Source organism: Astyanax mexicanus, chromosome 12 (assembly GCF_023375975.1).
Source record: "Astyanax mexicanus isolate ESR-SI-001 chromosome 12, AstMex3_surface, whole genome shotgun sequence".
Taxonomy (NCBI): domain Eukaryota; kingdom Metazoa; phylum Chordata; class Actinopteri; order Characiformes; family Acestrorhamphidae; genus Astyanax; species Astyanax mexicanus.
In genome coordinates this window covers 20,798,630-20,825,518 of record NC_064419.1, presented here as the reverse complement: position 1 = coordinate 20,825,518, position 26,889 = coordinate 20,798,630, and the positions used below count along the sequence as shown (strand labels likewise).

General features: G+C 37.7%; 1 protein-coding gene across 1 annotated transcript; it reads right to left on the bottom strand.

Annotated features, from left to right (window-relative positions):
* Positions 1-191: 191 nt before the first annotated feature.
* On the bottom strand, positions 192-26,237 carry sypb (synaptophysin b). Its single transcript, XM_049485930.1, has 8 exons — positions 26,133-26,237; positions 23,148-23,213; positions 11,089-11,213; positions 8,493-8,691; positions 7,289-7,480; positions 5,772-5,913; positions 4,906-5,080; positions 192-3,500 (listed from the first exon to the last, which is right to left on the bottom strand). The coding sequence occupies exons 1-7, from the start codon at positions 26,148-26,150 to the stop codon at positions 4,938-4,940; spliced, it is 885 nt and encodes a 294-aa protein (XP_049341887.1). The 5' UTR covers positions 26,151-26,237; the 3' UTR covers positions 192-3,500; positions 4,906-4,937.
* Positions 26,238-26,889: the final 652 nt, after the last annotated feature.

The window sequence follows — 26,889 nt, the reverse complement described above, 5'->3', positions numbered from 1 at the left end:
CAAAAACGTTGCACTTTTAAGTGTGTTTTTAAGTAAAACTAGCACATAATTTTTTACAGTGTAGGTCTAAAAAATTGAAAACCACTGTCCTATGGTAAATAAAATATGGGTCTATGAGACTTACAAATCATTGCATTCTGTTTTAACATGTATATTTATTTACATGAAAAAACGACACAAAAACATCCAGCTGCTACTGACAATACTTTATTAAACATGAAGAAGATACACAAGGAGAGAGAGAGAGGAGGGAGGAACAAAGCGGCAAAGAAGAGAAGGGGACAACCAGACTGCTTCAAAGTGAACAGCATCATCTTAACACTTGGAAATACAGTGAACATACTGTTTAGGGGTCAACCATTCCCTCCCACTCCTGACTTATTGTAGAGAAAGAACATGAACAAGGGTGTGGCTGGGTTCACTATATGCATAATAAGTTATGGAATTAAAATCTACTTACAACACTCCGCACATACTTATTCTGATTGTTTTGTCTTTAGCATTTATAAAGATGCATTTTTCTAAAAGTTTTTAGATAATCCAAAGGTTGGATAAACCCTTAAACCCATTAAGCACTGTATGGAAGCCCACACTTCATTACTGACCTACTTTGAATCAGTTGTATAGGCCCCAGGATTAGAACCTGTGGGACTCCACAAAATCTAGTAAGGGCTATACACTGGTTTACAGCTTTAGAAATAACTGAATTGTCAAGTTAGTGTTTAAGGGGTTGAAGATGTACAGATTAGATATAAAGACTAACAGAGAAACTCTGTTTTACTGTATGAAGTTCTGAAAAACTCCATCAATAATTTAAATCCTATATCCCGTTTGTCAAATGATTCACAAGGAGATTTGGTTCCCCTTTCCAACGTTACAAAATAACAGGAGTATAGCATCAAGCAACAGCCTGGGTTCACTTTTAAGGTGGAACAGTTCTGTCAGCCTGAAGAAAAGCAGTTAAGGACAAAATGATTTAATTGTTAAGATAGAGAACAGAGAGCTGTATCACCCTTCCTTTGATGTATAAATAGTATAACGTTTTATATAGACATATTTTGACCAGAATTGTCACCACTTTAGCATGTTAGCGTGTTTCACAAATTTTAAATTACAAGTTTTTGTTATATCTGTCAAGATCAGACACTTATAGTCCAGTTCTACTGTTTGTGTAGTTGATGTCAGGAGATGCTAGCTGACACATTTGTGGTAGTTTTTACCTACATTTACACTACTGTAATCTGGCTTGTGCTCTTATCCAGACAACTTACATTTGAATCAAGTTACACTGGCGAGTGGATGTAATGTAAGGAGTCTTGCTTAAGGACTGCCTTTGCAAGGCAATCAAACTCTAGCCAGACCACAGGAAAGCTGGTGATTTTAACCATTACACTAGTTCTTCAGTGTGTATACAGCAGCATTTACAGTCCTGTGCAAAATATTAAGACACCAATACACACCAGGTTAGATTTTTAAAATTTTGTTGTTAACCAGTTCTCCTCAGAGCAGCACAGTATTATTGGTGGTCACTGTCCAACAACTAGTTTGGATAATGACCACTTAATTAAGTTGAGTCAAGTGTGCTGGTGATTTAGGTGTTGTGTGCTGTGAGAATTGTTTTTCCTTTTTTTTTTTTTTTAGAACAGGGCAGTAAAAAAATACAGTAAAAGTCTAAAGATCATTTTTACTGTACCGTATTTTTCACACAATAAGGCACACTTAAAATCCTTTTAATTCCCCAAAAATCATCAGTGCACCTTCTAATCCGGTGCGCCTTATGTATGATTTTTTGCTGCTAACTGCATTGAGACTAGCTCTTTTGCTGTTCAGAAGTGAGTATTATCGGCCTGTATCCTCCTGCTAACCCTGGCTGGCACTGCTGGAGCAGCATTAGCATTAGCCACCACCTGCACTGAGCACTAGTTCTTTGGCTGTTCAGAGGTGAGAATATCGGTCTGTAGTTTGCACATTTACAGTGTTATAACAAGCTACCTGGGATGAACCGCTAGCTAATATCGCCCTGGCTTACAGGAACACTCAAGAGTTCCTCAGTATAGCACTGTCACGTGGCATTAGCTGCTAACGTTAGCGGTAGTTTTGTTTACTTAACTTAGCTTAACTTTATAGGTCTCACCACCCAGTGGCTAGACCTGCTGAATTTAGAAGGAAAACAAGGCGACACCCCTGTTCCTACTACTAGTTACTAGGGTTGCATAAAATGCGCCTTATTATCTGGTGCACCTTATAGTGTGAAAAATATGGTATTTGTGTTTACTTGCAGCTATTCAAGTAGTACAGTAGTGCTCAGGTGCCTAAAATGTTTACACAGTACTCCCTCCCTGGCTCAGTGTGGAATTGTACTCACATCACATTTTACAAAAATAAAAGTCCCTCTTTTTTTTTAATTTTTTGATATTGAAACAAACGGGAAAATGCAGGAAAAGCAGACTCGAACCTGTCGATACAGAATGAAAATATAATATGAATGTACGGTAAGTGTTCATTAGGTAGCTGTCATTACGCATGCAATCGAGCAAAACGACATTTATAACTGAAGACATCTTAAGGGTTAAGAGTCTGTTTGTCTGTATTTTCAAGGATAGTCAGCTAATAAGCCTCTTAAGAATTCCTCTGTGTTCCCCTTTTTCTCTCCCTCTCATGTGGAACATCTCTTCCATTTCTCCATCAAACTACCGGTAACCTTTGTTCCCACTTTCTTTATCCATCTATTTATCTTTAATTCCTAGAACGTTTCAAACAAATAAAAAATAAATAAAACAAAACCACACATTCATACTGAAGTTTCACACTCATCCCTCTTGCTGTAGTCAGAATGTAATTAGTGATAGACAAGAGAGAGAGAAAAAGACACAATAAACCAAAAAAAGAAAGAGAAAATGAACAGTATGAAAACAAAAGCAGGATGAACTACTGAGCTACCAAACAAACTGGCTACAACACACGGTGAGTCCTTCTGTTCTCAAGTCACGAACAGACAATAACCATTCATCTGAGCATTTATTCACAATATAGAGCTATTTAAATATATTTTTATATATATATTATAATTATTATTTACACAGCACAGACAAATACATTCCTTCAAGATTAATATTACTAGAATTCATTCCAATTGGCTTCAGTCCCATACATAAAGTATACTTTTTATAATTCTTTTTTTTTTCATTTTGGTGTTCAAGTCATTCTTTATTATAATAAGATAAGCACCCCCCTCGAAGTCTGCAGCAGAAAACTCAAATCAAGAGTAGAGAGCGTGGTTAAATGATTTTCTCCTAAACCCAGCACATTTCCACATTTCCAGAGGATATGATATTAATAACACTGCCCCATGTCACTCACAGATCCCCCCTCCCCCACCCGCCCACCCTCCCTCTGACTGTACACTCACTGTTCATATAGGGAAACTTGGGGGAGTGTGGAATTGTGGGGAATAGTCAGGCTCCGCACTTCTTGGTCACGTAACTGTCTTCTCCTGTTGTCTGTGGGGATAATCACACATGAGAACACACGTTAGTGTCAGTGTCATGTAAATGTTAATGAATATTAACGTAACATTTACTTTTATTAACATTCTTTTTTACAATACATAGTTAGAGAAGGGCACATCTGCTGAACTAATGGCTGTGCAATGTAGCAATAATGTTTAATGGCATGAAAACAATTGCACTTCCTACTGCAAAATGTCTATACCTATAGATTTCTGTTCCTGCTCTGTATTCAACACCCATGTTAGAAGTCAATTGTGCACCCATTTTTGCTATTATGGTCACATAATGTTCCTCTATGCATTATCTAATGTTGATATTGTGCTGTTTTATATTTTCTGTTTACTTTAATGACCGTGTACTAGCATAAACCTGTTAAGCTTAAACCTGTTACAGCCTGTAAATCATTTTAACCACTTTCTTTCACTACACTGATCAAAAATACATTTGCAGTAATTATCTTAACTATGTTTAGAGTTTAAAGTGACAATCTGTACAATTTGGGAACATGTAATAGCACTCAGAATGAATCTGTTGATTTTAGCGAGAATTCTGTTGTGCTCTCTTTTAGCTCATCAGCTCTCTTCAGTTCTAATTTTGCATTTCTTTGGTTTAAGAATGCATGGCTTAGCAGATGAAGACTGCTGTTTACTGAGACTTTCACTGAGAGTTCTGATTTCTCCATGTTCACAGTAGATCTTGTATCAGGGCCATTAACAGCACCACATTTACTTGGGTAGCCGGCAAAATCTATTGCAGACAGAAAAAGGGTCCCAGGACATTAAACCAAATATATGTGGGTTTGCAGGAATGATAGCAGAGGCATGTTAAAACCATTTATTATAATATTTTGCCCTCTCCCCACTTGTGGACCACCACTTCTTTCAATAAATAAAAAAGTCATAAAGCATAACTTGCCTTATGTACACATGTTAATAATACTCAGTTTCAGGTGAAGGGCTGCTCTGCCTAAGAACAGAGGTATTTTTTTCTTTGCAGAATAATGCCTTATGTGCATACTATATGTTTTTAAACTTAAATGATTAACTAAAATATTGTATCCACATATATTCATCATTATTGTTGTAAAATAAAACAAAATAAATAAAAATCTTTAGATCAGATTAGAAAATTGTCGGGTACAGTTCCACAAAGGAGGATTTTAAAAGAATGTGGAATGGTGTCACTGACACCTGCAAAAGTACCATGCAGGGTACCCAGAAAATTGCTTTAAACCCTTCACCTGTTTAACTGTAAAAGATGAATACAAAAAAGTAACTTTGCTTTTTACTACATTAACAGAACTCCTAATTTGTTACAACAATAACACCACAGAAGATTCCACTTGCTTTCTGAATAAACTAATGGCAAAAGCTAACATCTGCACCATTCCTCTGACCTGCGCAGAGCTGCTGTCCTTTGTGGACGAGCTCATATCTCATTGGAGAAGGAGGTAGGGCCTCCCTGATCGTAGCCTCCCTGGTTGTAGCTTCCGCCCTCATATCCGCCTCCTTGTTGGCCGTAGTCGGGCTGGTAGCCTCCCTGGGATCCAGCGTAAGGGTCCTGTCCATAGCCTGCAGCAATAACACAGAGTAGTGATTTCACTCAGGAGAATATAGAAGGGGATACTAATTTTTTATGACATGCTTCGCAGAACTATTACATTTGACATTCCACTTATATAATCAGCTTTTTGTCTAGGGACAGCGAATCTAGAACACCCATAGTGTTTTATACAGTTTTTAAACACAATAAGTAACATATACCCTGCATTCACCTCCACCATGTGACTTAAAAAAATACACATACGTGGAGAGAATATAGTACTTGAAACTGAAGGTTTTATTTACCATTTAAAAACATTTTTAAAAAAAAATTAAAAGTAACAAAACATGGATATTTTTTTGACCTTGGCTTAATCATGAACACAATTTTTTTGGGCTTGTTATGGCTATGATGATGCAAATCTACATAAAAAATGTTGCCCCTGTTTCTCATTTGTGCATTTGTATCTCTCTTTGTATTTCATGTAATAACATTCTGTATGGAATCCTTTTGGAAAGAAAGGGAAACGGCAGAGTTTAAAGAATAAGATGAGGTGGTAGAGGAATGTGAAGACTTGTCATGGACTTGTGAACAAGGTAGAGATGGTATTTATAGGGTGTTAGATTTGGGAGGAAGAGCTTGAGGCATCTGGTACTAAAATCGCAGACATAGCAGTGGTTCTCGGCTCCAGCCCCTGTGTTTTCTGGGTCCTGCACTCACCCTGCTGTGCGTAGGTGTCCGGGGCCGGCTGCTTTTCTCCAGAGGGCACGTAGGTACCAGCTAAAGCACCCATCCAGCCAGTCTCCTTGAAGACAAACCAAAGGTTTCCTCCCCAGAGCACCAGGTTGCAGAAGCCAAAAGCCTGCAGACGACACAGAAATAATTAGGTACTTACCCAACTGGTCACATTCACTGTATTGGTTTTTGTTTGGGATTAAACGAGAACTCCGGTGTGAAATAGATTTTGGGTGTATTAAAATGAATTTTAACAGTTTTAAAAGTCACAATAAGTCAACCATCAAGTACGAATAGTTAAACACTTTAAGCAAGGTTTATGTAATTTTTTGTTGGTTCTTTGCACTCTAATATCGACAGGAACCGGATATTTTCAGCAACAGCTGGAATTCATGCATTTCCAAGGAATTAAGTTTGCAATCTGCTTAAATATCCTACCTATTCGTTTGTGTTCGATGGTTGACTTATTGTGACTTACCGGTAAATGTAAGATAGCGGCACCTGGAGATTTACCAAGGCTATGGGATGTAAACAGTGGCTTTTAATAAAATTCTTGTGCAGTTTTTTAAAGTTCTAAGGTTCTCATTTTAAATGACAGGGCTCTCTGGATTCAACCAATGAAGTGTGGAGATTCTTTGAGCCTGGATAACGGTGGAAAAGTGATTTATCTGCAGGTGCCAGGCATGCCCAGTATCATCTATTCTAAAAGCCTGTTTGAGCAAAGTACACAAATACTGGATTTCAGAACGCTGCAGAAAAGCGGAGGTGGGCTATTTAATAAAAGTAAGTACTTTATCACGTTTTGATACACCCATAGTCCATTTCACACCAGAGTTCTCCTTTAACACAGGCTATAATTATTAAAAAAGGTTCATTTTTTTTTTATTTCAAATTTTTCCCATTTTCTCCCAAATTTACATGGCCAATTACCCAACCCACTCATTAGGACTCCCCCTATCACTAGTGATGCCCCAGCACCAGAAGGGGGAAGACTAGCACATGCTTCCTCTGATACATGTGAAGTTAGCCACCGCTTCTTTTTTCGAGCATTGTCGAGCAGCCAGCGCGCTTGGAGAAAAGCACAGCGGCTCGGCTCCGGTACATCAGCTCACAGCTCCCTGTGCTGTTTACATCACCCTAGGAGTGATGTGGAGAGAGAGCGCCATCTATCCACTTGGAGGGAGCAGGGCCAATTTTCCCTCTGAGCGCCGGCAGCTTAATGTCAAGGCTGCATAAGGGGGGGGTTCGAACCTGCTACCTCCCGCTCATAGTGGCAGCGCTAGACTGCTGGACCACTCTGCACCATTAAAAAAGGTTCTTAAATTTAATAGGGCTTGTTGGGGGTTATACAGACATTCTAGGAATCAGATTTATAAAAAATGCCAGTAGACATGCTGTATTAAATGTTGCCAAACTGACTTGAAGTATGAGTGCATATGTGTGAACTATTTTGATCTCAGTATCAGATAAATTACAACAGTGATGGTACACAGAGCACTAACCACAGATGTGTTCAAGCCCGAGACGACAGGCTCATGCACTTCTCTGCATCGGTTCTCTTCACGATCACAGGCAGCGATGAGATTGATGACCTCATCCGGATCAGTCGCTTTCTTCACGTCCGACAGGCCTTTAGCCCACGCTGAAGAGCTCACCAGCCAGAAAAAGGTAAACAGAGCCGTCACCACAAAATCCTGAAACAGCGAAAACAGAAGGATCAGGTAACACAGCACAAGCCTAATACACATCACAATGTTTTCACACTTCAGAAACATTTCACAAAGGTGGCATATTTGAAGAGAGAGCTTAGCTCATGCTTCTTTGAGAACTATGACAGCAATAAACATTTGAAAACATGCCTTTATACAACTGGTCTGACTGCCTTCTGACTCCACATAGAACCACTTGTCTGCGGCACACACTTAAGACCTTGATTTAACTCACTGAGTCTGAGTACGTAATTAACTTATCTTACAATATATGGACATAACCTCAATATTGGTTGCTGACCTCAGTATTGCCATTAACATGAATAAGCTGTTATTTTCAATAAAACCGTGGTTTTATTTATGTTTGATTTATGTATGCAGTAATATGTATGTATTATATTTAATTTTATGTATTGTATTATGTTATTTTTTAAATGACTAATTAATTAATTAACGTGAAACCAAAACATGTGAAAAATAATTTCTCAGTAGATGCCTCATTTTATTGTTAGCATTGTTCATTTTATTGCTTTCATAGTTGAAAGCAAAATTGTATAACAAATCCACACTTTACATTTGTTTTTAAAGTTATACTGGGGTGTGCATCCATACTAATGACTACAATTCCATACTGTGTTCATCATTCTATCAATGGCATGAAATGGTTTTAAAATGACTATAATATAATTGATCGCAATTATTTTTGGGACAATATATCATCAATAACAACTGATAATCCCTACTAAACTAATTATTGTGTTATAGTGCACCATCATTAGAAGTGTGTACATTAATGTAAAAAGCATAGAAGTGTGAGATTTGAAAGGAGTAAAATATAAAACAATACTTTTATTGCAGATAAATGGCTTGCAGTGCACACTATTTTATAGAATATGATTCACGTTTTTTATTTCTACAGTATTGGAACTCGCCAGTGTGTTAGCTAATCCTTTAGAGCCTTTTATGAAAATGAAAAAAGAAAGAAATAAAGACTTACAGCCTGGGCCCCACGGTTTCCCTCACGATACTTCTCCATGAGGAAGACGTAGATAGAGAATGCTGCCATGGTGTAGAGAAAGGAGAATACACCGATGGTGACGAAGAACTCAGCAGAGGAAGAATAATCTCCCTCCAGGAACAGACGCTCTGTCTCGGGCCCTTTACATGTTGGCACATCAAACCACACCTGATGAAGCCTGCCTCCACAAAGAGAGAGAGAGAAAGAGTGTCAATGGAAAAACTATTATGCGTTGCTGCTTTCTCTGATGTGTTCTATTTGTATTTTCTTCTTACCTTAAGATTTTTGACAAATAAAAAGACAAAATGATTAAAAAACATGAATAAGTAATTAAATTAAATTAAAATGTTATAAATATTTAGAACAGTGCCACACATCTCCTAATTAACTGTTTACTCCTCCCCTTTTTAATCACACCTGTTTGTATACCTGTCTTGTTAAACCATATGCAAAAACATTCTGTGGCATAGAAAGCATTTCCTCCCGTTTTTTTTTTTTCATGTTTGATCTTTTCTTGTCTATTGTTTTTTTTGTCTCTTGGTTTATCGTTTGGTTTGGTTGACTGGTTGTTTTGTTCTTTGGTTTTGATTTTGGCTTGTTCATTATCCACTCTCTAATATTACCCATGTCTGGTTTTGTCACTATTGTGATTTGGCTCTGGTTTTTATGGGTTTTTTTTGTCAGCAACATGTCTAATTCATCTTTTAAATGTTACATAAAGCAAAACAATAGTTTTTTTTTTAAATAAATGATTAGGAATTAGCGTTAAATCTCTGGGCTGTCCATACCTGACTAACTGAAGCGGATTAAGCTAGCTGACCAGCACAGGGTTTGTGTCTATTTCAATATGATGATTTTATTGGTCTACAAGCATCATTACCGTGACCAGCTTGCTGGCCAATACAACCAGCATGATAGACCAGTTTGATCAAGGTGGTTGATTAGGATAGACCGCATGACCAGAATAATCAGCCTAACCACGCTGGTCCAATTCAAATGTAAATGACTGTTATGCTGGTTAAGAGCTAAGTTAGTTAACCAGATTGCTTATAATTTGTGACATAGCCAGTGTGTAACGCCACAGACGGGAGTCAGACGCTCGCGGTAAAAACAAAACGAGGCTTTATTATAAAGCACGTAAGCTGATAGGGTAGTCCGATAACAGGCGTGGGTCAAAGCCAGAAAAACAACCAACCAAAACATCAGAGCCGAATCACAAACCGAAAACGAAACCATAAAACAGAAGCAGAGTTCAATAAACCAGAAAATCACAAAACAAACAGAACAAAAGGGTAAGGCAGAAACGTAGTCGAAAAAGAACAAAACAAAGGTCATACACGGGTAATATAGACGGAAGAAGAACGCTCAGTATATCGCTGGAAATACAGGGAAAATACCTCGCGACACGCGAGACAAACAGACTGATATTTATACTACAACTAAATTACAAACACCTGAACACAGTCTAAAATTCCGGTGACGTAGAACGCCCGAGTGAGCCGCGGTTGGCTGAGTCCGAGCGCGTGGTGTTGACAGGGGCATGCTGGGAGGTGTAGTTCCGGACCGGGGATTGTCCATAGACGGGAACGGCAGAGTCAGAGAAAGGAACTACAGAGTCTGTGGCAGGCGTGACACAGTGTTATCAAGCCTATACAAACTATAAAAATGGCTTTATGGATACAGGTGGAAGGTAGTAGTACTACTGGTCAAACATCGTCTCTTTTTTTTTGGTATTCAAATGTTTATTTTTCAGAGAGGTGATGAAAAAACAAAACCCAAGAAAGAAAGAAAGAAAGAAAGGGCGGCTCTTCAGTTCATACACAGTACAGTATATACCAATACACATACAAGGTGGAATAGTATATTTGAGAAATACATATACAATATAATACAGCATACCTGCCCCAATCCTTTTTAGCTAATGGACTGTGCACATACTGTGTCAAAGAAATGTTTCCAGGTTTTAGAAGTCTTTCTCCTGCCATCCATTTGTCTTGCTAGCATGCACTCATATGCTGCTGTTTTTCAGTTTTACTTAGACCCATTTTACACTTCACAGGGGTATAGTAATACCCATGTAACACCTTGTACAGGGTAAATTTCCCTTTTATTTAACACCTGTCTTTTTGTAGGAAAAACATTATCATGACATCCTCCACCATCGCTATGTTCATTGCATATACATGAGCCTATAGTATTGCTTATAGTATTTTCGTAACTGTTTCATGTTTTATGTAGAACTAAAATTCTACTCAGCTTAGGCTGTTCCGTGACATTACTGTATTGGAATATCTGTGATTCTTCAACCAATTCAAATTCACTGGCTTTGTAACCAATCCAGTAATAGATCCCAGACAGAGGCCACAGAATGGTCTGATGGAGTCACATTAGGGTTAATTTCTGATGTAGCTCATCTGGTACAAGGCTCACTCTGAACTTCTCACTGATCCGTGAAACTGCTTAAAACTGGGTGAACCAAGCCTAAGGACTGAGCGATGGCAGAACATCGATAGTAATTACTGATGGATTTACTGTAGCTGAAGGGCATGGACAGTAACAGAAATGAGGCTCTGACCTGAATGGGTAGGCGAACTCCACCTCGATGTTAAGGTCACTCTCCGTTCGGTTCTTGCACTCCACGCTCATCCGGAAGATTCCGGAGTAAGAGCCACAGGTGGAGAACGCAAAGATGGCAAAAAACTGAAAGAGAAATGGAGAGAGATGTGTATTAAGATACTGTACATAGTGTTAAAATGATGGACAGTTGTCAGTTATACAAGCTGAACATACAAGCGGAGAGGGTGCTCAGTTGTAGCACAGAAATCGGGCCAAAGAGTCTAAAAGCGAAGAGAGTGTGCAGTTGTAGTGCAGAAAAACGGGCCAAAGAGTCTAAAAGGGGCGAGAGTGTTCAGTTGTTGCACAGAAAAACGGGCCAAAGAGTCTAAAAGCGGAGTGCTCAGTTGTAGCGCAGAAAAATGGGCAAAAGAGTCTAAAAGTTGCCGTAATTAAGGAGTTTAATATTAAGAGACATCATGAAATGAAACATCAATTTGAAAAATCTTAGTTTACACAACACTGTCAAAGATAAATAAAGATAGTAAGTCAAGTAAAATGGTGTGTAAATGAAAGTAATCAGGAAAATGTATTATTTAAAGTGGTATATTTCATTATTTGTTTTATTACAGAGTCTGTGGCCCGTGACTTCAAATATATTTCTCCTTCTGGCCCCCAACAAAAATGTTTGGACACCCCTGGTCTAAACCATCTAGAAAAGTGCTGTAACACTGCAAACAATCTGCACACTGCAAAGTCTATTATAAAATGAATGTGATTAGGGAGGAAAGCGACTCACTCTGTCAACATAAAAAAAATAACAGAGCAGTGTCGGCGGATTGGCGAGTGGATACTTTTGGCAATATAGTTTACTTAAACAAAATAATAAGTAAACATAGTAATAAGTAAACATTCAAAACAACTGATAAAATGGCCAGATCAGGCCATCGTTGTAAGTACAGCAGACATAAGGATGCATAAAGAATCTTCAACAATCCTAAAATGTCATCACTGGATCCTTTTACCAGCTTTTACCACAGCTAACCTGAAAATACAGTATCAACTACCAAAAAAAACGATTAGGGCAAGTCTCAAGATTCATCTTTCCAAAGCACAATGTTTTTATCTGGGGTATTTTTGAGACTAAAGTTTGCCAATTAACTCTGTAGCCAATCAGTAAGACAAAAACACATAGGAGATACAAAACTACACCCCATAATCCTTACCAGAAAGTAATATTATATTTCTTTCTTTCTAAGCAACATTCACTATATGTCCATAATTTTGTGGACACTCCTTTTTAAAATGCATTCAGCTGCTTTAAGTTACGCCTATTGCTGACAACCAGCCTATGTATTCCCTGCAGAGATGTGTAGCTTGTAGAATAGGACTCTTTGGTGCAGATAAATATGAACCTTTTGGCATCATGCCTAATGCTAGAAGTGGGACAGAGGTATATAAAGCCTCGCAGCATTGAGTTCTGGTGCAGCGGAGCTGTGTTCTCTGGAATGTTTGTGCTCCCTCCGATACTTTTTATGATGAGCTAGTAAAGTGTGGATGAGGTGGGCTAATCATACAATGTCCTGACCTCACTAATGCTCTTAATCCAAAGGTGTCAAAAGTATTCACAGTATTCATCACTCAGGTAGAAGTATGGATACTAGGGTTTGAAATACTTTTATCGAAGTTGAAGTATCAACTCAAGCTTTTCACTCGAGTAAAAGCTTGAGTTTACACTTTCACTCCCCTAAACACATTTTTCCTTAAAGCTATAATTACTATAATGTTATATTAAAATCTTAATATTAAAATTTTGAGATCAGCTGCCTATATACCCATTGAAAATGAATGCATTTTAGTACAATACAAATATATTAAAGAAGCTTAGTTGGGACATTTTGCTCGAGTCCTCTTGAGTCTCTGACACAAATCATCCTCATACTAGGCTGCATACATCTGCTATGTTCTTGCTGGAATGTGGGCGTGACATGTGCAGGTATGATGGATTGTGTATTAAGCCAATAGGGTGTAGGAATGGCATATGTTTATACTTCTCATCCAACCACAATCAAATTTTTTATGAAAAGAAGCCTGAATTAAATCAGTAAAAAGGAGTAACAAGGCTATTTTTAAAATGTAAGCATAGAAAGTACAGATAATTGTGTAAAAATGTTAGGAGTAGAAGTAAAAAGTCGTCTGAAAAACAGTTACTCCAGTAAACTATAAATTTCTACTTAAGGTAGTATTTTAACTTGACACCTTTGATCAAATCCCTACAACAAATTCCAAAGATAAGGTCTTCCTTGAATAGCTGAGACAATAACTCTAAAAAGCATATATCTCAAAAGCATATATCTTTTTTATATATGAAATTATTTTCAAAAGTAACTTAAAGCGCAGGACTACATGAAAGTGTGCATAAGTGATGCTATGTCTGAGTGTGTTTTACCATCCCATCATCTGCAATGTCTTTAAAACTATCTATTCTCAACCAATCAATCTGTCTCAGTCAGTCACGCCCTTTCTTTGCTAGACCAATCAAATCTCTTTGCTAACGCCAAGTGTAACAAAGGTGCAAATCAGTGGGGCGACAATCACAGGTTACCATGCTGCACCTGTTGCCATGGCTACTAAGATTATAAGCTTTGTGTGTGTTAGTGTGCTTGTGTGTGTGTGTGCTCATGTGTGTTAAAATCGCTCGAATATACAGTGTATTAGTGTAATCGCATGCATCATGATAACTGTCTCACTTTTCATCGAGAAATAGTGACTTGCACGTGCCTGCCTCCCTAACACACACACGCACACACACACACACACAGATTAGTCATTCGGACTATATTTACCACCCCTCCTCCCTACATCCCCACAGGCAGATCCGATTGAATGGAAAATCCGGCTATTAAACTGACTGAGGTGCTTCACCATCTGTCACCACACTGTGTACTGTACTACAATCTACTACACTCTCTCTCACACACACACACACACACACACACAAAATAGGTATTCAAACAACACAGAAACATGCACTCTGCTCATAAACAATTAAATTATTGCACCAGTGTGTCAGAGTCAGATTGTAATACTGTTTGGAAGGAAAATAAAGGTTACCAGGAACAATAAATGATAAAAAATATGACCGCAGGAGTTATTGAGCTACACATACAGTTATAGTGTGCAATGCATGTGTAACCCAACATGCCAGAGGTCTGAGCATGAAGGTGTCCTGCGATAATCCATCCCATGCATGTCAAATATTCCTGCAGATTTTGTGGTTGACAGTCCATCCAATATAAGGCTGGAGGGTATTGCTGTATTTTTCAAAACTCTGGCAGTTTCATGGTATATCATAGCATTTTTTATTATTTTATTATATATTTTTTGCTGCCATACCTGGGCTTTAATATAGGTTTGTGATTTACTCTACTGTTGGGAGTACATATACATATATATATTAAGGCTTTGATTACTATTACATTTACTTTACCCTATAAAATTACACAATATATGAAGAAATAAGACTTCATTAGCAAAAAAATAGGCTAAATAACACTAGACCTTAAAAAGAGATACGCCAACAACTTTAACACATCTTCATAGTTTTAAATAGTTCCATACACACTATAAATGGTCCTAAAATACTTAAAATGTAAGTAGTCGAAAGAGATATTTCTCAAAAGCTCATTGCACAAGTAAGAATTATAATCAATTTACAATATGTTATTTTTGAAACCATTAGAGGCATAATAGTATTAAAATCAACCACAATTCCCTTTTTTCTCCAATTAACAAATACATTTAGTTTAGTGTGCATTAAAATATCCTTTAATTATCCAATATTAATTTATCAAAAACTTATAGTTACTGCTCTTTATTTGTACCTCGTATCCAGAGTTTTATGGAGTTTTATCATCTTGTGCTGAATAAATGATTCCGTACCAGGATTGTTTCTAGGCGCATCTTTGGGACAAGAGGAACTTTTCTCCAAGCAGTGGATCAATTGCGCAATTTCGTTCCTTTCTTTTTTGAGTAAATAATTGCTGTTTGCTGTTACTTTTCTATTTTACTCAGACAAAAACACTTATACAGTGAGGAACAGCAGCAGGAGCTCCTCAAATAAAGTGCTGTTCTCATTTCTCTCCAGGTAGGAGAGAGAGAGAGAGACGAGCGTTTGAATCCACAGAGCTGAGCTACCATCACTACAGTGGAGTGCTGGGCTATTTTCATGATTCATTTGGTTAATTCAAATTACTATTTTAATGCAATTTTCAAAATGGAGTAATCGAACCCATCGATTCAATATTAGATACTAATGGTAGAATATAACACCTAAGCATATCTTCTCTAAACACAAAAAACAAGCATTTGTGTTACACACGACACACACACACACAGGCAAAACACAAGCACTTTCAGCAATCAACTGTGTTTCTCCCACCATCCATCAAGACTAACTAGCTGAGCTTAGCCTGGAATTAAAATCGGATCATTAACAGCTTTAAGTGCGGGTATGTGTGGGAGTGCAGCACAAGAAGGAGAGGAGAAGAGGAGGAGAGAAGGGGGATGGAAGGTGTGAAGGTGTTAAAGACACAGCAAGGAAAGAAAAAGATGGAAGAAAACAGCTTTCACTAAAAGCTGCACTGATTAGTCGAGTCAAAATATTCTCATTTAATTTCTTTACATTGTTTTTTTACACCGCCTTCTGCAATCAGTGGCTCTATCTTTTCTAAATGCACACTTCAGTGCACACTTCCATTCCAATATAACAATGCTTGTCCTTATACTGCTGCCATCTCAAGAGCTTGCCTTGAAGACACAGGGCAAGTCACACATCATCATTTTAGTAAGAAATAAGCTTATTAAAGAATAGAGACATAGAGAATAGATTAAGAAAAGATAAACATACAGGATAGGAAAGTAACTATCTACTTAATTCTTCTGAATCATGCAATACATGACCAAAAGAAGAGGTGATCTTTAGTCTAATCAATGGTTTACAAAGTTCAAAGACCCTTACAACCTTTCAAACTTTCCATAGCCTATTTTACTTGCAAACATAATAAAAATACATATTGGACAGAGAACTACATTGTTTGGTCACCCAGCATGCTGTAATTAGAGGAAGCAGACCTACTCAAACACAGTTTGAAATTTACATATCTTATATATTGGATTCGTCTAAGAAAAACAGCATTTAACGGGATTAAATGTTTACAAGTGCCTACATGCCCCAACGTGCCCTTTAGACTGGAAAAAAGAGTCCCAGAGGTGCCCTTTCCAGTAAAGTAATTGGGAACTGGTGCTGTATAGGGTTCTCCTAAATTTAAGAAAACATGACGAAGTACCTGGTTAAAATGCCCCTCTAACGGAGAAGTGCCCACCAGTGGATTAAACATGATTTGGTGCCCTGTAGGCGCCTTTAAAATGGGATTAACTCTATTTAATGTTGTCAAAAAAACAAATTCCGATTCTTAAATGTTCATCAATTACATCTTATTCTGTATTTATTTAATTTTAGTAGGTTGAATAAAGTGTTTCCACAGCAAATGGGTTTTGGACAATAGACATGCTAACATTACTGCTACTGTGTGCTAACTAGCTGGTGAAGTGATGCTGTACTTACAGATAGAACATGCTTATATGAAAAGCTTATGTCTGCAGTGCGGATTTTTTATTAATTTAAAAAATGTTTTACCCTTTTTTCTCCCCAATTGAAAAGGCCAATTACCCAACCCACTCATTAAGACTCCCCCATCACTAGTGATACTCCACCACCTGAACTGCTGCTGATGCAGCATTGCCGAGTAGCATCACAGCGCAGTGTGAAGTGCAGTGACTCGATCCAGATACATCAGCTCACAGAAACAAGCCTTGTAGTGAGCGACATCACCCCTTGGAGTGATGAGGAGAGAGAACACCATCTACCCACCCAGAGAATGCAAAGCCAATTATGCTCTCTCAGGGCTCCAGCAGCTCCGGCAAGCTACATGAATGGGATTCAAACCAGCAATCGTTTTCTCCCCAATTTACACAGCCAATTACACAACCCAATCATTAGGACTCCCCCTATCACTAGTAATGCCCCAACACACCAGGAGGGTGAAGTCTAACACATGCTTCCTCCGATACATGTGAAGCCAGCCACCGCTTCTTTTAGAGCTGCTGCCTTGAAGGAAAGTGCAGCGGCTCAGTTCCGGTACATCAGCTCACAGACGCCCTGTGCTGTGGACATCACCCTAGGAGTGATGTGGGAAGAGAGCGCCATCTACCCACCTGCGCCGGCAGCTTGATGGCAAAGCTGCATGAGCTGGGGTTCGAACCTGCGACCTTCCACTCATAGTGGCAGCGCTTTAGATCTCTAGAACATTTTTAAACTCTGATTTTGCTCAAAAGCTTCATGTGAAACTATTCATTTTGGACTCGGATGCATCCTTTATTGTCTGACAAACATTAAACACATTCTCAGGTGGGTATTCTTCTCTCTAGAAGTTGTCTGATTTTGATATGTACAGACAGAATGTTTAATTAAACATGGTGCTGCTACCATGATTCCATTACGATTGGTGACCAAGATGTCATGATTTTGATCAACTCTCACTGAAAGAAGATTGCCTTTAAAACCATATACAGCATGAACCACCCCTGAGCACAATTCTAGAGACAGTAGCTATGTAGGACTTTAACATTTTAATGGCAAACCCCTCGTTTCACTGTTTAAATGCCACACTTTTGGCTCCTGTATTTTCTAAATCGAGCCTCAAGCCGTAAAGCTGCAGTCCCAGCGTCAGCAGGAGACACCTCAGACCATATGGTAACTGCAGACTGGAGCCAATTCAGCTCTACGAAATATAACTACCTCCCCCCTAAATCCAGCACCTAATTACTAACTGCAGCATGAGCAGCGAGGCTGGGCTGGACAGCTCTACTGGTATTTCTACAGTCAGTTCTGCTCCAGGCCAGAAGCAGCTGCCAGAGCCGCCTGTCCACCCAGCCAATTATTGATATTTTCAGCTACACACAAACACTCAGTCAGAGTACCTGCTTCACAGCTGACTGCTCAACACAACACCATGCAGAGAAAACTGCAGAATATTTACACAGTTAGTACATGAATACACACATATAAGTTCTGTTTTCATTATAAAATAAATAAAATAAAATCTTTTTCCCACCATGAACAACAACTAGTAATGAAAATTGTAGCTATAAATAACGTTAATAATGTTAGTATTATTTATCATTATTGTTGCTTTTCTTCATAATATGAACACATTGTTTATTAAACACTACAAAAAATTCTCATATATTTTCATACATAATTACAGTAAGAGTCATAATATTTATTGTAATTTCTTGCAATGTTAATATTACTGTAAACATTATTCCAGATTTCCCTCCTATTTATTTGAATTTTTTAATGATATTTATTAATGATGTTTATAAATATTTATAAATGAATATTTATTTTAAATGATGGATGGATTTGTTCAGCACATATTGTTATTAAACAAAGCAAACTGTATATTATTTATTATGATTATTATGATTATTATTTTTATATTATTAAGCTGCATAAACAATCATGGAGAAGATGCCGGCTGCTCAGATGCCATGGCGACAATGGGTGCTGTGGTTTCTATAGAGACGAAGATGAAGACAGCAGGGCTCACACCTCTAAATTTAACTGTTACAAACAAACAATCACATACACACACTCACACTTCAGGGACATTCTGATGCATGTGTTTATCTCTGGCCATTCTAAAAGCACAGTATGAAAGACATTTGCTGTTTTTTGCAAGACGTGCAGCTGTGAGGAAAGAACTCTACTACTGATGAATGAATCTGTCGATTCCCTTGTGGGTGTTTGTTAACTGAAATGTTGAGTGTTTAGTGTTCTCCTCCATGCGTGTGGAGCTGTTCAATGTAGTAGTTAAAAAGAAATCCTGGTGTCAAATGATTTAAAGGATGCACATGCTAGCCTTCACCCTCACTGCACTGGTGTCACTGTGTGACAGAGGGTCCTATGTAAAGGGTGTAAATTAGAAATGACTAAATTGGGCAGAAATGTTTTGAGGAAAACTAAAATGGACATAACTATAATAATACAATAGTGTTTAATGTGCCAGTGGGGCCTGGTACCGTCACCAGGGAGTCTGAAAATGAGGAGTAGTGATAGGCTTGGAGATGAGGGAGTTTGGAGCTTGGAGAGAAGTGAGTTTGGGAAGCCAGATTTGGCTGTTGAGCCTTCTGGGAGGTGGTGTGCTTAATTTAATAAAACACTGACAAAGGGAAATGCCAAACTGATGATTGCTATGAAGAGTTTGTGTTTTTTGATCATGTTAATATGTCAAAAACAGCGTTTTTATTTTATTTGTGTTTTATTTACTCAGAATATTTAAACATTTCAGCATTGTTATAGTAATGTACCGGTACACAAACGCAACAATCACAATACAAGACATGCAGTGTAAAATACTTTTTTGTGACTAAATCTGCTCAATATTATTTGTTTTACCTCAGCCTTAAATATACTATTAAAATAATGACAAGTTGCATCATTATTTCCAGTGACTATTGCATTTATTAATGGCACAAAGTATGTCACAGAGCATTAAAATATCTTAATCGCATATCACAAACGTGATTGCAGTATTCGTATATTTTTAATAAATCAATAATTAAGTTAATTTCTCTTTAAAAGTAATAAGTAATTGCATTGTTGTGCAATTAAATTATGATCATATAATTTGCGCATGAATGTCTGTGACAACATAGCGTCCAAATAATTCATTTTCGTGAAAGGCCTGCTGCCTCCAAAAAATAATTTCTCCTCATGGGCAAAAGCAGCATTCCAAAAATAGCTTGGAATAACTGGGCAGTTTTTTTTTTTTTAAGACTGAATGACTCACCTGCAGCATCCCTCCTTACACACACACATAAACACACTCACACACAGATACACTCGCATGCTGTCCATCCCCCCCACTACACACAGCATGGAGTGTAGCACAGATTAATTATTCAATTGTATTGGACCACCAACGTTCATTTGACCTTCTTAGCAATAAATCAAGCTATATATGGAGCCTGCATCACAAATACATGTGTGTAAATAATCTGAACTCGAGGGGCTCTGTAGTAGACATAAATAAATGATATAGTACTGCTATAGTATTATACCTCAGCATATATTCATTTTATCAAGTGCAGCTGAGGAAAAAAGTGCCTGCGCTGCATATCTGGTGTAGACTGTAATGACTGCAGTATTGACTGTGCACCTCAGGGATCTCTCACAGCAGAGCAAAACACCACAGCAAAACATGTTATGTGTGCACCAAGCTTTTCATTAAGGCTAGTAACTTCAGCTAATGTTTACATCAAACCATTAGAACAGGGAAAATGTGATCTTAAGTGATGTGATTTTAAGTAGGGATGCAGGGAAATTATCATTTTAAACCATTTTGACACTGAAAACAAAAAATGGAAGGTTTCCATTCATTTTGACATGTTTTCACTACTGCATAAATTAAAATGCCTAAAGTATTTTAAAACTACCCATTAAAATATTTACTTACACTTAATATTTTATATCCCTCCAGATAAATCAACAAAGAACAATACATTTACCTCTAAGATGTGTTTAAGCCTGAATTTACTTTAGCAGGGATACTCAAATCAAATCAAATCAAGTCAAACTCCAGTCACATGTAAGTAAGTTCCACACAGAAAAGGGCAGACAGTCTTTGGTAAATAAACAAACACTAAAGTTATTTAGCTAAGTTAATGTTACTATCTTAGCCCTGTACAGTGTGTACACTTTACAATGAACTTAAAGTTGACATTTGTTGGCTCCCTGCTGCCTCTTCCTCACTCCTTCCTACTCTAAGTGCTGCCAGGGGGCAAGGAAGGAAAGGGGTGGAGTCTGGGTCTGCCCTTGCCTTAAAAAACTTCTGTTCCTCTTTTAGAAGAAACACTGAATTGGGACTTAAAATAAACAAGTCATTGTTTGGTAAAAAAATATTTACTTTAAATCATTAGTTTTACTAATTTAGTCTTACACAAAGCGCAAAAAGCTTTTTTTGTCATTATGGGCTTATTCATTTGTGTGCTTGTTTTGAGGTTTGAGTGTTTCTGTAACTGCTGGTGGAATTTTTTAAAACAAGGTTTTCTAGCGTTCGTTCAGTATGGTGCAATGATAATAATGTATACAGCAGTTCTGGAAACAGGAATGCCTTGTTGATGATAGAGGTTAGCAGAGAATAGCCAGAATGGTTGGAGCTAACAGAAAGACTACAGTAGCACAGATAACCACTCTGTACAACTGTCGTAAGCAGAAAAGCATCTCAGAATGCACAACATCATATTTAACCCTAAGGTGGATGGTCTCTAACAGTAGAAGACTAAACTGAAGTTCATTTCTGTCAGACAAGAACAGAAAGCTGAGGCTGCAGTGGGTTTAGCAAAACTGGACAGTGAAAGACTTGCAAAACATAGAATGGTGTGATAAATCTTAATTTGTGCTGCAGCACACAGATGACAGGGTCTAAATGCAAACCAGCATCACACAGTCCTAATCAGGCAGAAATTTTAGCTTTATATAGATCATCTAGAAATCTGTGAAACCTTATATGCTTACGTTATTAAATAATCATTGTATTGGTCAGTCCTACCTTTTGCTAAGCTTTGTAGTCTTTTAATTGTACAAAAAAAGGCACACTAAACTTCAATGGCATCCCTTTCACACTGCGCTGTCCAGTCGGTTCACAGTCCAGAATGAAGGATTGTAAAAGGCTGCATCACATAATGTGAAGTGGCACAAAGTCTCCCTGCTACATCCCCTGCTACACATTCATGATAATAACCAAGAGCTGGAAGACAAACCTACTATTATTACACAGAAAATTTACTTGTATTAAATACTGTTACTATTACTGTTAGTGGTTTTGTTTAAATTCCAAAATTAGGACATTTGATTCGACACCTGCCTAAATATCTCAATAATGATACTGAAATGATATCCAGCAGCAAAAACCTGGAAATCAGAAATTAATGGAACAATAGAAGATTATTATTAGTTTTTTATTTTAAAACCCTAGAAAAGATTAATAATGTGGTGATGTTTATTCTTTATTTTGAGTAAGAACATTATAGGTTAATGGAATTTCTTTCATAGTTAACTTTGTCTATGAGCTCTCTCCTAACAGATAATCTATTTAAAAATAGTAACATTTTAGTGATGGCATTTAAAAGCTGGAAGACATTTAAACTTTAAAATCTGCTTAACTTTTTTTTAACATTGAGTATTTTCCACAATGGATTAATTGTGGATCCTCACTGGATAGCGAAGCTGCTGCAATGTTTAGAAATGGTAGGATTTCTTTGTAGCTCTTTTTAGCCATATATAGTTTATGCGGATGTGTTGAGGAATTCTTGACTCATTAAGCTGCGAAGACAACAAGGTGAGATTTTTGTGTTAAACGTGGTGCCTGGTGCTGATTGGATTAAAGTACTGGTAGTAAATAAATGGGGCACTGTACTGTTGAGTGTGGGAAGAAAGACTGCCGTAATTCTTGTCAAATTTATTAATAGTAAAAAGGAAAAAAAGTGGAAGTCGATGTAAATTTAATTTATTTAGGTGACAGTTCAGGGGATCATTTTTATTCCAGTCCAACGGAAAGAGCATTTGTCAGATTTACATTAAATCAAAAATTTATATAAAAGATACATGTTTTTTCTAAAAGTAACAGTATAGACATACAATTTTTTGTGCAAAGATATCACCGTTTGTTTACATAAATGTTATGATTCCCTCTATAAATGTAGATAATGTAATGTTCCCAATTTCACTGTGCACCTGTAATTCAGTCAAATATAAGGTTCTGTCCACAAGTATCCACATGATATTTTTTAAAAGCAAAGATTTCCCTCTATCCATTTCTAAAAATATTTCTGTTTAAACAGCATTGAGTTTATTAATCCAAATATGTGTGTATGACAGGCCAATACATAGACAACATTTCTACTCTTAAAAACATCCAGATACATTTAGATGGGCCTAAGAAAAGATTCACTTACCCATTGTAGAATCTTTATGAATCCTAAAGGCTGTTTGACGACAGTGAACTGCCCAGTGGCAACCAGCTGTGAAAACACAAGCACAATATTTCTTTTGTATTCATCTTTAGAACAAAGAGAAAGAAACATTCCATCAGCAGACCTCTGACTTGACTATATTAGGAATCCCATGTCTAAGCTCAGTGTCTATATAAGAAAAACACCAGAATGTATCTAGGTCATCTTATTTATGAGTTGGATGTTAACGAGATAAAATATAATTTTTGCAACATCCATGCTGCATAAAAGCTTTTTTTAATTGTGTTAATGTTGCCAGTATAAGGGACAATGACTAAACAGCTTAATAGAACCACTGATAAATGCCCATCTTTAAACATAAAAGTGTGAATACAGTTTAACTATTGCTGTTAATTGTTACAGTAATATTTCCATTAATCTCAAAACAGAGCTGAAGTTAAAACCTACAGTCTAAGCAGCTGTCTGTGAGTATACACAGAATCTGAAAAAAAAGTTACAGTTTCTAAACATTGTGTCACAGGAGCCAACAGGCAAAACGGCCACTTATCTACAGTGACATAACTTTGGAGGGCAAAGTTATATTAGTGTGAGGAGTGAGTGTAAAAAGGAGAAATCTTTAAGTCAGTAAACCTTAAAATGTCAGACAACACTGTTCACCTTTAATATAGAACTGAATCAAAGGGAAGAAAAGAGAGCGAGAAAGACACGGCCATTACATTACATACAGACCGTACCAAAATAATACAAATAATACAAATACTAATACAAACATAGAGATAACACAAATTTAATTTCAAACCTAGACCCAAAATTACTGTCTAATATTTCTCTCTCTATTTTTTTATTGCTGCCAACTTGCTTTAAAATGGTAAAATTGTGAAAAAAGATATTGGACTTTTACTTATTTTGCCAGGAAATTTCAATAAACAGTGGCTTAATCTTCCGTGTCTTCACTGTTAATTAGCAAATTTATAAAACCTTTTAAAGATTTAAAGAACATTTACTTGATGTAAACAGAGATATGAGAGAGAAAGACCTTTCGAAGGTTTAAAAAACATTTACATGATGTAAAGTTTCTTTAGCTATTTAAAGGTTATTCACTTTTACATCTCGATTATAAACATGGTTCCACTTGGTACCAAAAATGGTTCCGGATGGGGGGAGGGGTCTTACTTTGGTTGGGAACGGAACATTTTATTATTTGTAAAATGGGTCATTCCAAACACAGCAGTGACATTGTAATGTGTGTGTGTGTCAGGCACAGCAGTTCTGCTGGGCTTATTGTCTCATACCTTAATAGCTATTTTTCCCAATTTTCCAATTCCTTGTTAAAACCATGACACCCGCAGAAGCACAGATATCAGGGCATTATGTTCCTCCAGGACCTGAACTGGCAACCACTCAGTGTATTATAGTGATTTATGATGCTGAACTGTGACTGTGCTATATTTGAACCCACCGTTAGGGGGCGGAACGGAGCAGAGCGCCGCTTCGCCAGGCCAGCATCAGAATTACACAAAGCTGCTTATCTGCGCGAGGCCAACGGCTACCATTTAACTTACTGGCCATGACAAAATAATGCATGTAACAGTGAGGTGAGGCTGCCTGGGCGCTCAGCCAAGAACTACCGTGTCCGTGAGAGAGTTACTGCACTGAAACGGAGAAATATCCGTGATGGCATTCACTGTGAAAACGTTATTTAATCTGCTTTAGCGGCGCTGAAGCTTCGTTTTCTTTTCCACCTTAAATGTCCATGCGCAAGAATGCAGCGGCATTAAGGTGGAACGGAGCATTCGGATAGGAGGCTGGCATCAGATTCAGCTTCTTATTTAGCTATCCCCTTGAGAAAAGAGGTGAAGCCGCACCATTTAAGGTGGAAAGGAAAATTAAAATGTTTGTTTTATCTTTGTGCTTTCCACCTTAAATTGTGCGGCAGTCGCGTTTTAAAATCTTTACTTTTAAGGTGGAATGGAATATACGTTGGCTTGGCTGCAGCCTCAGCCTACTTATTCATGTATTCCACCTTAAATGTACACGCTTGATAATGAAGTGCCGCACCATTTAAGGTGGACTGGATTTTTTTCAAATTGACTTGTTCTGGGTGCCAAAGACGGCTGATTTAAAGTTGCATTCTGCTGCACAATTTAAGGTGGAATGAAAAATTAATGGAACATGAGCTTGTTATTATATATAGTCAAATAAAATAAAAAATATTAACAATAATGAAATGTCGGTGTATATAATTAGCTCATGTAAATTAGATTAGGTGTAAATATTTCGAAGCATATATGTTTTCTAGAGTCCTTTTATTTGTAATTTGTAATCACGCTGAGCTGCTACACACCGTAAATATACGCTGAACAGCCTGAGAGAACGGTGACGGGTGTCGCTGGATGTATAAGCTTAAGATGTGGCTTCACCAAGGTGAAGGAGCAGCAGAGAAATACAAAAATAGGATGAATGTGCGTTTTTAATTATTTTTCTTATTCATACAAGATAGCTCATCCACATATATTCGTATATTAATTCAAACTGAGGATTCCTTGAGGCTATAAATGACCTTCAGGCTGAAGTTTGTTTGTTTTGAGGATATGTGCCATTACCTGCGCAGCAGCAGCAGCAGTGCTATTTTAACGCGCTGCTGTAGCTGGGTAGGAAAAGAGCTGCAGTCTCCTCAGCAGCAGCAGCGCAGCTCATTTTATCAGACAGCAGAGCGACCCGGCTCAGCCTTCGCCTCTCTGTCGGTGTGTGCAAATCATCGGTTTTTCTGCAGTGATTTTAGCGCCTGCCTGCAGAGAGACATAGTCCTCTGCTATTTCCCTCCCCATTTCTCTCCTAAAATGCGATGAAATAACCTTCATCCATGAAGAGGAGCACGGCAGTATGCATGTATTTCAGGCTGTTCTGAGGAGGAGTGCGTTGTATAATGTGGTTTAAAAAGAGAAAAGCTGTAATTCAGAGCCCTACCTGGTTGACAGTATCCATCTTAGGCGCCTCTTCAGTGATAAGAGGATCAGGAGAGCGGGGGGAGGACGTCGCAGTGTCGGGAACAGCCCGCGGAGGGGGCGCGCGCACACGGAGCAGCCGACAGGGGGCTCGCTCACGCGCTGCGCTGAAGGTTAGATGCTACAGCTCGAGTGGACTGAACCGATTCTTCTGGAATCGAATCAAACATCTGATTTACAATCCGTATTCTGCATGAAATAAAAGGCTTTCTATTACATAATAGAGCGTAAGTTCCACAAATATAGCTCTAAATATTGCTCTGTTAGGTAATATTAAAAGGCTCACATGAGGAATTTTCAAACATTTAACCCCTTAAAATGTCTGTTGTTAATTTGTGTGTTCTTTTGTACATGTTCTGTATAACATTTTTTTTTATCTGGTAACTTTCACTGATATTTACACTTTTTTATATTACCAGGGCTGGTCAATATGGCGCCACCTTGTAAAGTTCTCTTTCCATCATTTTTTCATTCTTTTCAAAATGTCTAGTTGTGGTCTCTAATATTAATGAATGTCATGTGAGCGAAAAAAGTGCTCTGGTGATCCAGTATGACAGCGCTTTAGTCTGGTGGAGGAATGGGTGAAAAAAAAGATAGGATTTCAGCTCTTGCTCATGAATATTCATACATGCAAATATATCGCCTCTGATTGGCTAACAGCGCTGCGACACCAGGAGGCAGTGAGACGGACAATAGTTAGAAACGTTTTAAAATAAAGA